General features: G+C 43.0%; 2 protein-coding genes across 12 annotated transcripts in view; one reads left to right on the top strand and one right to left on the bottom strand.

The window, feature by feature from the left end:
* The first annotated feature begins 366 nt into the window (after nt 1-366).
* TOMM20L (translocase of outer mitochondrial membrane 20 like) lies at nt 367-13,471 on the top strand. Its single transcript, XM_055289246.1, is given in 6 exon segments — nt 367-623; nt 825-868; nt 7,770-7,818; nt 7,821-7,850; nt 12,094-12,236; nt 13,298-13,471. Coding segments are annotated over 6 exon segments (456 nt in total). The 5' UTR covers nt 367-487; the 3' UTR covers nt 13,352-13,471.
* Nucleotides 13,258-14,554, bottom strand: part of TIMM9 (translocase of inner mitochondrial membrane 9) — a 19,132-nt gene continuing 17,835 nt past the window's right edge. For 7 of the 11 annotated variants that reach the window (XM_055289248.2, XM_063645536.1, XM_063645539.1 and 4 more), the window contains one exon: nt 13,258-13,937. In XM_055289248.2, coding sequence (XP_055145223.1) covers nt 13,803-13,937 — 135 coding nt within the window. In that variant the 3' untranslated portion in view covers nt 13,258-13,802. The remainder of the gene's footprint in view (nt 13,938-14,554) is intronic. The other 4 variants (XM_055289254.2, XM_055289253.2, XM_055289251.2 and 1 more) reach the window with 3 other exon arrangements.

Raw genomic sequence — 14,554 nt, 5'->3', positions numbered from 1 at the left:
CCTTGGACCTTGGACTGCTGGGTCCTTTCAGGCGACAAAGGATACCAGGTTGGGGCGTATGGGCTAGTGTTAGACAATGTGAACTAGGAGGTGACCCAAGTTGACCTTAGAGTCAACTTAATTTTGCAGGTGAGGGAACAGAGACCTAAACGACCACCGGCTCCCAGTAAAGCAGATTCGCAGCATACTGTGCTTTGCCTGAATGGGTGTTGTAGACACGGGCAGAGGAGTGTTTGGAGGAAGGGCTCAGAATTTGGAGTGCGACAGACGTAGGTTCGAACAGAGCTCTGCTACTCGGTGGCTGTAAGGGCTCCCGCACACATCCTCCCGAACGCTCGGCTTCCTCACCGGTCCGCAAGCCTGGGTGCGAGGCGTCAACGCGCCGCTGGGTGCGCAGGAGGCCCCAAGGCCGGATGGGCCGCCGCGCCGACGCCCCCTGCCGGCCGGCCCGCGCCCAACGCTGGGCTTGTGGGACGCCCGTGGCCGGATGCCCTCCGTTCGCTCCCTCCTCGGCCTCTTGGCCGCCGCGGCGGCCTGTGGCGCCTTCGCCTTCCTGGGCTATTGTATTTACCTCGACCGGAAGCGGCGCGGGGACCCCGCGTTCAAGCGCCGCCTGCGGGACAGTGAGTGGGACCGAGGCGGAGGCACGGCCGGGCCGGGCGGCGCGGGCGGGCTGCCGGCCGGGACGGCCCCCCACTGAGAGGCCGGGCCGTGAGTGCCGCAGCCTCTGCCGAGCCCGCGGCGCCCGGGCAGGCAGGACCACTGGGCCCACGCCTGCCTCGGGACGGGCCTCCCAGCCAGCACGTGTTGTGTTGTGTTCGCAGAAAGAAGAGCCGAGCCTCAAAAGGCTGAGGAGCGGGGCACGCAGGTGCAGTGCTTTCGATCCGCACAGGTAGCTCAGTAGACGCAGGTCCGGGCTCGCTGGGTTGCTTGGCTCCTGGCGGGCTCGGCAGCAGGTAGTTCCCTCAGCAGCCCGCGCCCGGGAAGAGGCCTGCCCTCGCGCGCTACGCACCGCCTCAGGCCCAGTCACTCTCCTCTCACAAAACGGAGGGAAGGAAGGAGGAAGAAGTTGGAGTTATAAAAAGGCAGCTGTAAAGCAAAAACACTGTACAACAGGCACTTCTTTTAACTGGAAGAAGGAAGAGGAGCCTTTTGCCCTGTCAGAGCCGCACAGGACACTTAGAAACCCAGGCTGGCCACGGTCACATGGCAGTAACTTCTAGATTGTTCTCCCGCAGGGCCTTTCTTGTAGCTCAGAAGCAGAGGGCATCTTCGTGTTTTCTAAATCTCTGCGGCAAAATTTGATTAGTCCCTTTTTTGTCGTTTTTAAGAGGCGGGCCGGGTTTGGTGGCTCACGCCTGTAATCCCAGCACTTTGGGAGGCAAGGCGGGCAGATCACGTGAGGTCAGGAGTTTGAGACTAGCCTGGCCAACATGGTGAAAGCCTGTCTCTACTAAAAATACAAAAATTAGCCGGGAGTGGTGGCGTGTGCCTGTAGTCTCAGCTACTCGGGAGACTGAGGCAGGAGAATTGCTTGAGTCCGGGAGGTGGCAGTTGCAGCCTGGGCAACAAAGCAAGACACTGTCTATAAAAAAAGAAAGAGACAAGGGTGTTCCTTTGTTGCCCAGGCTGAACTCGAGCTCCTGGCCACAAGCAATCCGCAGTTGATGCTGGATGTTTACTTAGCTGAGATTGTTAGCCAGAGCACCTACACATGTCTGTGTGATCTGAGATTCTTCATTTGTGTGATGGGCTGTGTCCCAAGGGCCAAGCAAACACATATATGTATGTGCGTGTGTGTGTATATATATATGTGTGTGTGTGTGTATGTGTATAGAGCACGCACATGCATGTGAACTAGAACATGTGCCCATGTGGAAGAGCAGATGGTACCACTTCTGGCAACATTGAAGCCTACTCAATTTAAAGGGAGAGGAAATAGATTCTACCTCTCAACAGGGATGGCAAGGTTTTGAAAGCACTTGTGTGACCGGGAATATTGCGGTAGCCATTTTTGAACATGCAGTTTTTCCGGAGAAGACTTTGTAGCGGAAGTGGCATTGAACTGAGCCTGGAAGGATGATGAATTTGTGGCTTGGTTTCAGGGGAGAGGATACAGGATGGAGGGAACAGCATGTGCATAAAGATGCAAAGTGGGGCATCTGCCAAGCACATTCAGTAAACCAGTTTGGCAAAGGAGTCATACTGAGCAGTACTGGGCGGTAAGGTTGGAGAGCGAAAAGTAGGGATTGAATTAGGGAAGGCTTGCTTTGAAGGCCAGGTTAAGGAATTGAGATTCAATGGAGGAATTACTGAAGATTTCTAAGCAGGAATTTTTTAAAAAGAAGGAAAGAAAGGCAGAAGAGAAATATTCTTAGATTGATCAGGCAGGAGTGTACTTAATGGATTGGGAGAGAAAACAAGCTATTGCAGCAATTTAGTTGAGAGGTAATAAAAATCCTGAACTATGGTGGTGGTAGTGGTAACTGGGAAGAATACAGTTCATGCCGACTGAGTAAAGGGTAATGGAGAGGCGGAGTCAAAGACACTTCTGAGGTTTCCAAATGGAATCACAGTAGAGAATAAAAGCTCATTTGACATAGTTAGCTGGGTAGGGAGTGTCCAAAGAGCTGGACATGGGAGTGGAGATACCTTCCCTGACTTGACTGGGACAGCGCCTGATACAGCTCCATGTCCCTCGTCATTGTCCATGGTTTCACTTGCACATTTGTGTAATTATTTGATTAATGCTTTCCGTTTATTACACTAAGCTCTGTGAGGGCAGACTTTGTTTTTTACTCTCCATTGTTTCCAGTGCCTAGAACAGAGTCTAGTGCGGTAGGTGCCCAGCAAATGTTTGTTGAATATTGTTGTTCATTGTAGGCAGAGGGAAACACCTTGTGCAGAGGCACAGAACATGAAATTGTAATATTCAAGGAGTATTATGGCCAGAGAGATAGCTGAGGGTCAGTTTAGTGTCTTATTGTGGAGGACTTTGAATGCCAAACTGAAAAGTCAGGACATTTTTCTGTTGTGGTGGATAACTAATGATGGTGACTTTATTGCAGAGAACAGACACAATTATTTTGGTTTTATTTTTAAAATAAGACAATTCTGGTTCCAGTGTGGAGAAAGGAAGTTGAAGACAGGAAAATGAGTCAATGGCAGTTCATATGGGAAATAATAAATGATTTATATTAATATAAATTAATCATATTTAATTATAATATAATTTAATTATATTCCTATTAAGCCATAACTGTCATACTATAATTTATTGATATAAATTAATAATTATAATAATAGTTAATAATTTCCCATATATGAAATAATAAATTATTTCAAGTGAGGAAGCAGCACAAGCAGGATTTTTCAAATCTTCTTTCATATAATTGTCACAACTCTATTCTGATTTTTTTTTTTTTTGACACAGGGTCTCACTCTGTTGCCCAGGCTGGAGTACAGTGGCAATGATCACAGCTCACTGCAACCTCAACCCTTTTGGGGTTAGGTGATTCTCCCACCTCAGTCTCCTACATAGCTGGGACTACAGGTGCATACCACCATGCCTGGCTAGTTTTTGTACTTTTACAGAGATGGGTTTCGCAACATTGCCCAGGCTGGTCTTGAACTCCTGAGCTCAAGCAGTCTGCCGGCCTTGGCCTCCTGAAGTGTTGGGATTACAGGAGGAAGCCACTGTGCCTGGCCTCTATTCTCATTTTACAGATGAATAAACCAAAGCAGAGAAAGAGTCTCTTCTCACCGTTTCTAGGGTCTTTCTTCCTCTTCTTCCCAGGACTTTCCCAAAGTACGGTCCATTGCTGCATTAGATTTACCTGGAGCATTTGTTAAAATATGGGTTATTTGACCCTGATCCCAGCAATTCTGATCCAGTAGCCCGGGGAATTCTTACTGGCACAGTGACTGTCAGACTTTAGGATCCATAAGAATCACCCAAAGAGTTTGTTTAAAAATGCAAATTCCTGAGCCCTACTCCCAGAGATTGATTCAGTAGGTCTGGGTGGAGCCCAAGAAACTGCAGTTTTTTTTTTGTTTGTTTTGTTTTTTTTCTGAGACAGAGTCTTGCTCTGTCGCCCAGGACGGACTGCAGTGGCGCTATCTTGGCTCACTGCAAGCTCCGCCTCCCGGGTTCACGCCATTCTCCTGCCTCAGCCTCCCGAGTAGCTGGGACTACAGGCGCCCACTACCGCGCCCGGCTAATTTTTTTTTGTATTTTTAGTAGAGACGGGGTTTCACCGTATTAGCCAGGATGGTCTTGATCTCCTGACCTCGTGATCCGCCCGCCTCGGCCTCCCAAAGTGCTGGGATTACAGGCGTGAGCCACCGCGCCCGGCCAAAACTGCAGTTTTAACAGCTCCTTCAGGTGATGCTTTGTGAAACATGGGCCTTGGGTTCTGTATTCTTCCCCCTCTCCCTAGAAGATCCTTCCCTTCTCCAAAAGTGATTTCAAATGTACTACTCTAGACCTGGTGTCCCAAGTTTCATCTGCCTACCAGACTCTGTCATCTGGACATTCTGTTGGCACCTCACCTTAGTGTGTCCCGAAGTAAATTCATCATCTCCCTCCCTTGCCACTGTGCCTACTCCTGTTTCTTTATGATGCTCCTGGTGTCACTAGCCTCCCTGCTATGACCCTGACTCGTTTAAATATCAACTTCATCCATCATAAACAATGACCAATTCTTTTTTTTTTGAGACGGAGTCTCGCTCTGTCGCCCAGGCTGGAGTGCAGTGGCGCAATCTCGGCTCACTGCAAGCTGCGCCTCCCGGGTTCACGCCATTCTCCTGCCTCAGCCTCTCCAAGTAGCTGGGACTACAGGCGCCCGCCACCACGCCCAGCTAATTTTTTTGTATTTTTAGTAGAGACGGGGTTTCACCGTGGTCTCGATCTCCTGACCTCGTGATCTGCCCGCCTCGGCCTCCCAAAGTGCTGGGATTACAAGCGTGAGCCACCGCGCCCAGCCAAACAATGACCAATTCTTATTTTCAAATGCTCTATTGCATATATATATGTAATCCCACTTGTCTATTTCTATTACTTCCCTGCGACTAAAGGCTTTTATTACCTTTTACCCAGGTTATTGTAATAGTTTCCTAACTTGTCACCCTGCCTCTATTCTTATGCTGTTAATTTCTTCCAAATGGCAGCTCTGAATATGTAATTCCTTGCAGTAGCTCCCTACTCTGCAGATTGAAGACCAGCTTTGCTGGGCGCAGTGGCTCACACCTGTAATCCCGGCACTTTGGGAGGCCGAGATGGTTGGATCACCTGAGGTCAGGAGTTCAAGACCAGTCTGGCCAACATGGTGAAACCCCATCTCTACTAAAAATGCAAAATTAGCCAGGCATGGTGGCACACGCCTATAGTCCCAGCTACCTGGGAGGCTGAGGCAAGAGAATCGCTTGAACCTGGGAGGCAGAGGTTGCAGTGAGCTGAAAGTTGCAGTGAGCCAAGATCACACCACTGCACTCCAGCCTGGGCAACAGAGTGAGACTCTGTCTCCAAAAAAAAAACCAGCCTCAGCTTGGTGCTATGCCTTTGATGGGTGCCTATTCCGATTGACTGCCTTATTTTCCTAGGGATTGGAAATAATATATGTAAAGTTCCTAGTTTATAGCTGGCCTTCAATAATGGTAATATTGTTGCTACATTTACCCTATTATGGCCAGCGCGGTGGCTCAGGCCTGTAATCCCAGCACTTTGGGAGGCCGAGGTGGGTGGATCACGAGGTCAGGGGTTTGAGACCAGCCTGACCAACATGGTGAAACCCTGTCTCTACTAAAAATACAAAAATTGGCTGGGCGTAGTGGCATGCGCCTGTAATCCCAGCTACTCAGGAGGCTGAGGCAGGAGAATCACTTAAACCCAGGAGGCAGAGGTTGCAGTGAGCCAAGATTGCGCCACTGCACTCCAGCTTGGGCGACAGAGCAAGACTCTGCCTCAAAAAACAAACAAACGAACATTTACCCTATCATAATCCAGCTAATTAAGTTCACTTGCTATGTTCCCTGCAATTTTGCGTTGCTTATACTTTCCTCATCAAACTTTCACTGAACCTCTCCACGTCTCAAACACTATCTTTTCTGAGAAGCCTTTGACAATTCTCCAACTAGATGTAATGTCTCTGTACTTTGAGCCCCAGAGGACATTGGACTTCTTGTTGTGCCTACATGATCACTTTCCCTTTATTAGACTGTGGCTCCTTGGGGATGGGCACAGGGGTCTTGGTCTCCAATTCCTTCCAGCTTTTCCTTGAGCATCCTGCTCTTGCCAGTGCTCACTAGACATCTATTGAGTAAAACCTCTGATGTTACTGATTATTAGTATATTTGATGATACAAGCTTAAAAGGTGACCCCTGGCTGGGTGTGGTGGCTCATGCCTGAAATCCTAGCACTTTGGGAGGCCGAGGTGGGTGGATCACGAGGTCAGGAGATCGAGACCATCCTAGCTAACAAGGTGAAACCCCATCTCTACTAAAAATACAAAAATTAGCTGGGCATGGTGACAGGCACCTATAGCCCCAGCTACTCGGGAGGCTGAGGCAGGAGAATGGCGTGAACCCGGGAGGCGGAGCTTGCAGTGAGCTGAGATTGTGCCACTGCACTCCAGCCTGGGCGACAAGCAGGACTCTGTCTCAAAAAAAAAAAAAAAAAAAAAAGGTGACCCCTTTCCAGGCTCATTGCATTTTAAAAAGAAAATTATTAGGGGAAAACAAAAACGAAAACCTTACAGATTTGAAACATTGAAGCTGAAGTAGCTGCCAGTGGAGTTGATATTTTGGGCTAGGGTTTGCACAGTGTACCTTGAAAGACCAGCCCTAGTTCTTGTACCAATGATGATGCCATCTTGTGGCCATGGTCGCCTTCATGAACCAACCGCAGTAAACCAAAGCATCCTTCTGAACACTCACTCCCCTGCCAACCCCCCACCAGGTCCTTTGTCCGTTTCCTTTTGAGGGTGTGAGTACAGAAGGCTTAGCATGGTTTTTCGTTTCCCTGATTAGAAAGTTACTGCTGCATAAACAGGTCTCACAACTAAAAGACCAAAATGACCTTGTAAGCCAGAGAAATCATGCAACCAAATCAACAGGCACTGTTAATATCCTGGGCGAGAAAATAATTTTGCAACATGCAAAACTACCTTTGTTATATTAATTACAGTAGGATTTCTGCTATATGTGGCTGGGTAAAATATGGGATGAGAGTTATTTATTATAAGCATCTCAACGTAACAAATACGTCATGTTTTTTTAATCACTTACATAATCCCATTTTAGAAGATTGGTTTAAATATTATAAAGAACAACTACATTTGTCATACTTTGGATTTAGAGACTAGGTTCAAGATGTCCTTTTTTTTTCTTTCTTTTTTGTGACAGAGTTTCGCTCTTGTTGTCCAGGCTAGAGTGCAATGGTGTGATCTCGGCCCATTGCGACCTCTGTCTCCCAGGTTCAAGCGATTCTCCTGCTTCACCCTCCCGAGTAGCTGGGATTACAGGCATGCACCACCACGCCTGGCTAATTTTGTATTTTTAGTAGAGACAGGGTTTCTCCATGTTGGTCAGGCTGGTCTCGAACTCCCGACCTCAGGTGATCTGCCTGCCTCGGCCTCCCAAAGTGTTGGGATTACAGGCGTGAGCCACCGCATCCGGCCCAAGATGTCCTTTTTAAATAAAAAATAATTTGATCAGTAACCATATACCTTACATTCATTACTCATTGTTGAATATTTTATGAATATTTTAGTTGTGGGATCCAGCGAAGAATAAAAAATTGCAAGAACTTTTCTTGCAAGAGGACGGATGGGAGAACTTTGGTTATCTAGAGGTAAGAATGTAAATGTTGTTTTGTGAGTTACTTATGACAGCTTATACTTGAGAAATATTTATTGATTAGTATTTGTATGTCGAATAACTAGCTGGATGTGTTAGCCAACTTCCCTTTAAAGAAAAACTATCCCAGCATGCTCACTTCATCACACTGAACTCTTGCATTATGTTAGCATTTAGTGTTCAAGTCGTAGACTTGGAAGTGGGCAAACGGAGTAGCAAAGCCAAATACAAAAATACCTCATTTATTGTTATATAAAATTCTAAGTCAGTGAGTTTTCCAAGTGACTAAATGTTAAGAATAAACACTTTTTGCCAGGTGTGGTGGCTCATACCTGTAATCCCAACACTTTGAGAGGCCAAGGCAAGAGGATTGCTTTAGGCCAACAGTTTGAGAACAGCCTGGGCAACAAAGCAAAACCCTGTCTCTACAAAAATCTTTAAAAATTAGTTGGGTACCATGGCATGTGCCTGTAGTCCCAGCTACTCGGAAGGCTGAGGTGAGAGGATCACTTGAGCTCAGGAGTTTGAGGGTGCAGTGAGCCATCATCTTGCCACTATACTCCAGCCTGGGAGACAGAGACTCTGTCTCAAGAAAACAAACAAAACAACTTTAAAAAATCCTAACTGCTTTATAAAAATGTTCCTGTTTTCTTAGAATATTCTTAATACTTGTTTACTTTGTTGATAAGTTAATTCCCTATGAATGTCCATTCTTTTACTGTGTTTAGTGGAGTGATGCCTGTCGGGGCTATCTTACACTTAATGGTCATATTTTGAGTTATAATTTATTCCTATTGGCTAGGCACGGTGGCTCACGCCTATAATCCCAGCACTTTGGGAGGCCGAGGTGGGCGGATCACAAGGTCAGGAGATCGAGACCATCCTGGCTAACATGGTGAAACCCCATCTCTACTAAAAATACAAAAAATTAGCCGAGCATGGTGGCGGGTGCCTGTAGTCCCAGCTACTTGGGAGGCTGAGGCAGGAGAATGGTGTGAACCTGGGAGGCGGCGCTTGCAGTGAGCTGAGATGTCGCCACTGCACTCCAGCCTGGGCGACAGAGCGAGACTCCAGCTCAAAAAATAAATAAATAAATAAATAAATAAATAAATAAATAAATAATTTATTCCTACCTAATTCCAGATGGATTTGAGAAAACTTCATAATATTGTCAGGCAAAATGATGGTAGATAATATTATTATTGTATAAATATTATAATCATAATGTCCTTATTCTGGTGTTAAACCCTGGAAAGGAAAATTTGTCTTGAGGCTTCTTAATTTAAGAAGTAACTGATGTTGCTGGATAAATCAGCATTACATCCATCAGTACAATGTATATATATTTTTTAAGTGTTGCAAACTCCCTTGCATATCACTGTCCCTGTACCTGTTTTTGCCTCTTTCTGTTGTTTTTTTTTTTCAAAAAGTTTTGTTTTTCAATCTGTAACAGCATCGTCCAGGATTTATAAAAACAAAGAGGAAGTCAAAATCCTAGACAACTCACAGCAATGGCCGAGATTTTTATTCAGTGGCTTAAAACCATTATAAAAGTTTTGAGAAATTAAAAAGTTGCAGGCATTCAAAATCATTGCACATTAATCACTGTAATTTGTATTTTAGTATTTTATTTAGTATTGATCTTTGCTTTCAGATGGAGTAATTTTTGAAATGGACTAAAAATACCTGCTAAATATTAACAATTTTTGCTTTTAGATGGAGTAATTTTTGAAATGGACTAAAAATACCTGCTAAATATTGATGCCAAAATGTACAGTTAGAACTGTCTTAAATGATATAAACAGAAGTGACTTTACATAAACCAGTGAAACTTATGTCTAAAGACCTTTATTTGCATAGGCCTCTAAGGCCCCCTAGCAATTTGCTTTTTTTTTTTTTTTTTGAAATGGAGTTTCACTCTTGTTGCCCAGGCTGGAGTGCAATGGCGCCATCTCAGCCCATTGCAACCTCTGGCTTCCAGGTTCAAGCGATTCTCCTGCCTCAGCTTCCCAAGTAGCTGGGATTACAGGCGTGCACCGCCATGCCCAGCTAATTTTGTATTCTTAGTAGACACAGGGTTTCACCATGTTGGTCAGGCTGGTCTCAAACTCCTGGCCTTAAGTGATCCACCTGCCTTGGCCTCCCAAAGTGCTGGGATTACAGGCATGAGCCACCGAGCCCAGCCACCCCTAGTAATTTTGTACTCATAATTTTATATTCTTTTTTGTAAACAAGGGCCCTGAAATTGTGGGAAAGTTCTGAATTATATGTCAAAAGAAAAAAGATAACGTATTTTATCACATTTTATTCCTATTCACTTTATGCTTAAAAGCTATGATGTAATAGTTTAATTAGATTTAGAGGTGATCTGAACACACGTTGCAAACTTGGGTTTTTAAATTTTTAACTGTGAAATTATTTAATAGCTTTTTTATTTTTGGGGGACAGTGTCTCACTCTGTCACCCAGGCTGGAGTGCAGTGGCATGATCTTGGCTCAGCCTTCCGGGTTCAAGCAATTCTCGTGTCTCAGCCTCCCAAGTAGCTGGGATTATATAGGTGTGTGCCACCATGCCTGGCTAATTTTTCCATTTTCAGTAGAGACTGGCTTTTGCCATGTTGGCCAGGCTGGTCTCAAACTGACCTCAAGTGATCCACCCTCCTCAGCCTCCCAAAGTGTTGGGATTACAGGCGTGAGCCACCACGCCCAGCCCCCTAATAGTTCTTTACAGAAGTTTTATACTTCCATATTTTACTTATATTGCAGTTCTCGGTCTTGGCTGCTTATTCTTTAATTCTTCATCAAACCCCAAACCAATTAAATCAGAATCTATGGGGCTGGAACCCAGGTGTCAATATTTTTTTAAAAATCTCCCTAGGTTACTAAAACATTGAGAACCAACCAGTACAGTATTCTATCCAATGTGGCAATTTTTCACCCAGTTTTCTGCAGTCTTCTTAACTTTCTCCACTCCCCTTTGCTATCACCCACAATTTTCGTCATTTTCTGTCAGGTAAAATATAGTTCTGTAGCCATTTCAATGGTGGCTATGTCTATATGAGACCATAGGGCCAATAATTTTGATTGAAATTTCTGAGTAGCTGGTATGATTGAATTTATTGGTTGATTGAATTATTTGACCAAATTGATTGTTTTGTATTGTTAGCACCACCAATCTTGAGAACAGGCGCTATTACATCTTATGTTGAAAATGTAAAATTAATATATTTAAGTCAGGACATATCCCTATTGTTTAAGCTTAATACTAATCTTTGGAAAGCATTTTTTTCTGTCACGCACTCTTCTCTTCCTATGACCATGTATTTCAACTGATAAATGGAAAACTAGTTTCAGCTAATAAAACTCTTATTATTATACTTACCTGTAGGGCCATATTTTATTTTCTACCTAGTTATATGAAGTATGTCAATAATTCAACTCCTGTGATTACCGAATACCTGAAGAGAGGCAGTACTCTAGTCTCAAGGGTCAGAAAATTAGATTATATTCCTAATGCTAGCATTAATCAGCATTGAAACTATATATCATTTCAGTGATCTTTGCCTCAGTTTCCTTAAAGTAAAACAAGGGAGTGAGATTAAAGTCATTCCATGTTCTAACTTAAACAGAAATGCTATGATTAATTTTCACTCTTCACATATTTTCATTTGTTGTTACTTCAAAGCTAATCATCCTAAAACTCATTTTAAAACTGTGCTTAGAAATCGAGCTCATAAATCTCTTATTTTTTTCCTCGGGGTATGTAATTCATGTTACACTAAATCTTGTTTCAACTCTTTGATAGTGAAATCTATTTTTTTTAAGTTCCATTTAGCTGGAACATCAGATGTTTCATCTATAATATTTTATCAATCACACATGTAAAGATAACCCATCAGATATTAATAAAAGTAGACAACTGCTTACAAAAAACCTCAGTATCTTCTTCCCTCCATACCCAAATTATAGAACACGAGCATTTCCAATGCAAGAGTGCACTTCTAAACAGTAAGAGTATACTTGCTGTAATTTGGCTCAAAATTATTAATATTGCCGCTTCACCACTGTGAAGCTCAACATTTTCCCTCATATTTGTACTCTACTCTTCACAAGACTTGTCTAAGTAGTCTTTAGTTTGATATGCTTTTAATTTTTAATGCTTGTTGCTTTCTTGGATTTGTAGAATGTCTGTTTTAAAGAACTTTAAAATTTTGCTCAAAACTTGTCATTCTGTTTCAGGAGAGCACAGAATGGGGGTTCAACACCTCGGCAATGCCCTTTTAGTGTGCGAGCAACCACGGGAACTTCTGAAAGTTTTCAAACACACACTCCCTCCCAAGGTATCTGAGATGCTGTTGCACAAAATTCCCCTTATTTGCCAGGTGAGCACATATTTAATTATCTTTGTGAAATGTACACAGTAAATAGCTATGTTATGCTTGACTACACAGAAATATCAAAGTATGTGTGTGAATTGCCCAAAATCTTAAATAAGTGAAATCTCTGAATTTTTGGCTGCTTTAACATGAAGCAAGCCTATTCTTCATGTTCCTTTGACTATAATAAATTGTATATTTTCTTGAGTAATATCCGTATTTCAACAGTTCAATTTTAAAGCAGAACAGTACTTCTACTTCCATTAACATACGAAACATAGAAATCACTTTGGTAAATTTAAACATACAGGCTAATTAGCATTCTCTTAATTATAGGTTTAAAATGGTATCAAATGAAATCCATTCATAAGCCAGTTGATTAGTAAGTTTTAGTCCACTTTTCATTTTACTAAACTGCTTGGTATACGTATGCATCAACTAGAATTTCCTGCAAATGCTTGGATTAATTTCAGGATTCATTAGCCATAAGGCATTAACTTTGGTTCACTTTTTATCATTGGCAAGCCTTGGAATCTATCATATTTGACTGTCAGCTTTTGAACAAAACACAAACATGAACTCCATTACAGTATAACAGTCAACTCTTTAACATTCCCAAACTAGGGCAGATGGGATTGTTTCCTGAAGATACATGAAAATGTAGGTAAGATAAGAATATGTGGCCAGGCGCGGTGGCTCACGCCTGTAATCCTAGCACTTTGGGAGGCTGAGGCAGGCGGATCACCTGAGGTCAGGAGTTCGAAACCAGCCTGGCCAATGTGGTGAAACCCCATTTCTACTAAAAATACAAAAGTTAGCCGGGCATGGTGGCACACACCTGTAATCCCAGCTACTTGGGAGGCTGAGGCAGGAGAATTGCTTGAACCGGGGAGGCGGAGGTTGCAGTGAGCTGAGATCGTGACATTGCACTCCATCCTGGGTGACAAAAGCAAAATTCCGTCTCAAAAAAAAAAAAGTATATGTAATGCCCACTCTGACACAAGGGAAGCAAGAAAAGGATCGTGCATTGAAATGATTAGCAAGTAACTATTTTATGTATTCACCAGCAATTTGAGGCAGACATGAATGAACAGGAATGCTTGGAGGATGATCCTGATTGAAAAACATTTCAACGTATCCACAGTCCAGTGAGAATACTATGGTACCATACAGTATAAACAACTGCTCAGTGATATTTCCATTTATTTTACTTTTAGTAATAAAAATTTTTCTATCTCATACATGATTGAACACATAAGTTGCTTTAAAATTAACAGTCACAATTGAAGAAACAATGGTTTATTTTTCTAATCAAGTGACCAAGCTGCTGAATCATAAGGCCTCAACAAATGTTGCATCTTATTATTTCATTGAACAATAAGACCTTCTATTGTGATTATTCCTGGTAAATAGCAATTTTGTTTCTCCAGTGGTTTCCATTTGCCAAACAGTCATGACAGATGGTTTAACATGGTGGTTACTGCTTTCAGGGGATTCTATCAGATGAGTCCTCATTTCCAATAAAGCAGCTGTTGGCAATCTTTCATCAAAAGTTCATCCATCAGGACTTCTCTATCGTGGTTGGCCAAGGAGTCCTGCTTTGGCTGCCAGGGCTTCATTCTGCTGAATGTGATATTCCTGAAATCTCATGGATATTCTTTGTGTCATTTTTAAATATTTCTGTAAGCAATGTTCTGAACAGGTGGTCTAGGAATGAAAAGGGAAGATCCAAGAGGCAACACAAAAATATGAATTTTTTTAAAATGCATGTATTCTAAAAGAATCAGTGGGGTAGTTTGCTTTTCTTTGAATATATCTGAGAATTAAATAGTACTGATTGGCAGCAACTGACCATAGCTTTTAACTGATACTTTCATCCACTGACAAGCATTAATATATATTGAATGCCTGCCAGTTTGTAGTCACTAAGAGCAATGATAAGTCTGTTTTCAAGAAGCTTCTGGACTAGATTTTCTGCAAGTGTATTAAGTGAAAGCCCACATTCCTGTCTTCTTGTTTCAATTGTTAAAATGTAAACCCAGTAGTAAGTTTGTTCCTTTTTAATGAGAAACAACATTCTTAATTCTCAAACATTTACTTTTTATTTATTTTAATTTTATTTATTTATTATTTATTTATTTTTTGAGAGGGAGTCTCGCTCTGTCACCCAGGCTGGAGTGCAGTGGCGTGATCTCGGCTCACTGCAAGCTCCGCCTCCTGGGTTCACACCATTCTCCTGCCTCAGCATCCCAAGTAGCTGGGACTACAGGTGCCTGCCACCATGCCTGGCTAATTTTTTGTATTTTTAGTAGGGATGGGGTTTC

This window comes from Symphalangus syndactylus, chromosome 8 (assembly GCF_028878055.3).
Source record: "Symphalangus syndactylus isolate Jambi chromosome 8, NHGRI_mSymSyn1-v2.1_pri, whole genome shotgun sequence".
NCBI classification, from domain to species: Eukaryota; Metazoa; Chordata; class Mammalia; order Primates; family Hylobatidae; genus Symphalangus; species Symphalangus syndactylus.
The sequence above is the reverse complement of the archived record's forward strand: the minus strand, read 5'-3'. Positions and strand labels throughout refer to the sequence as shown.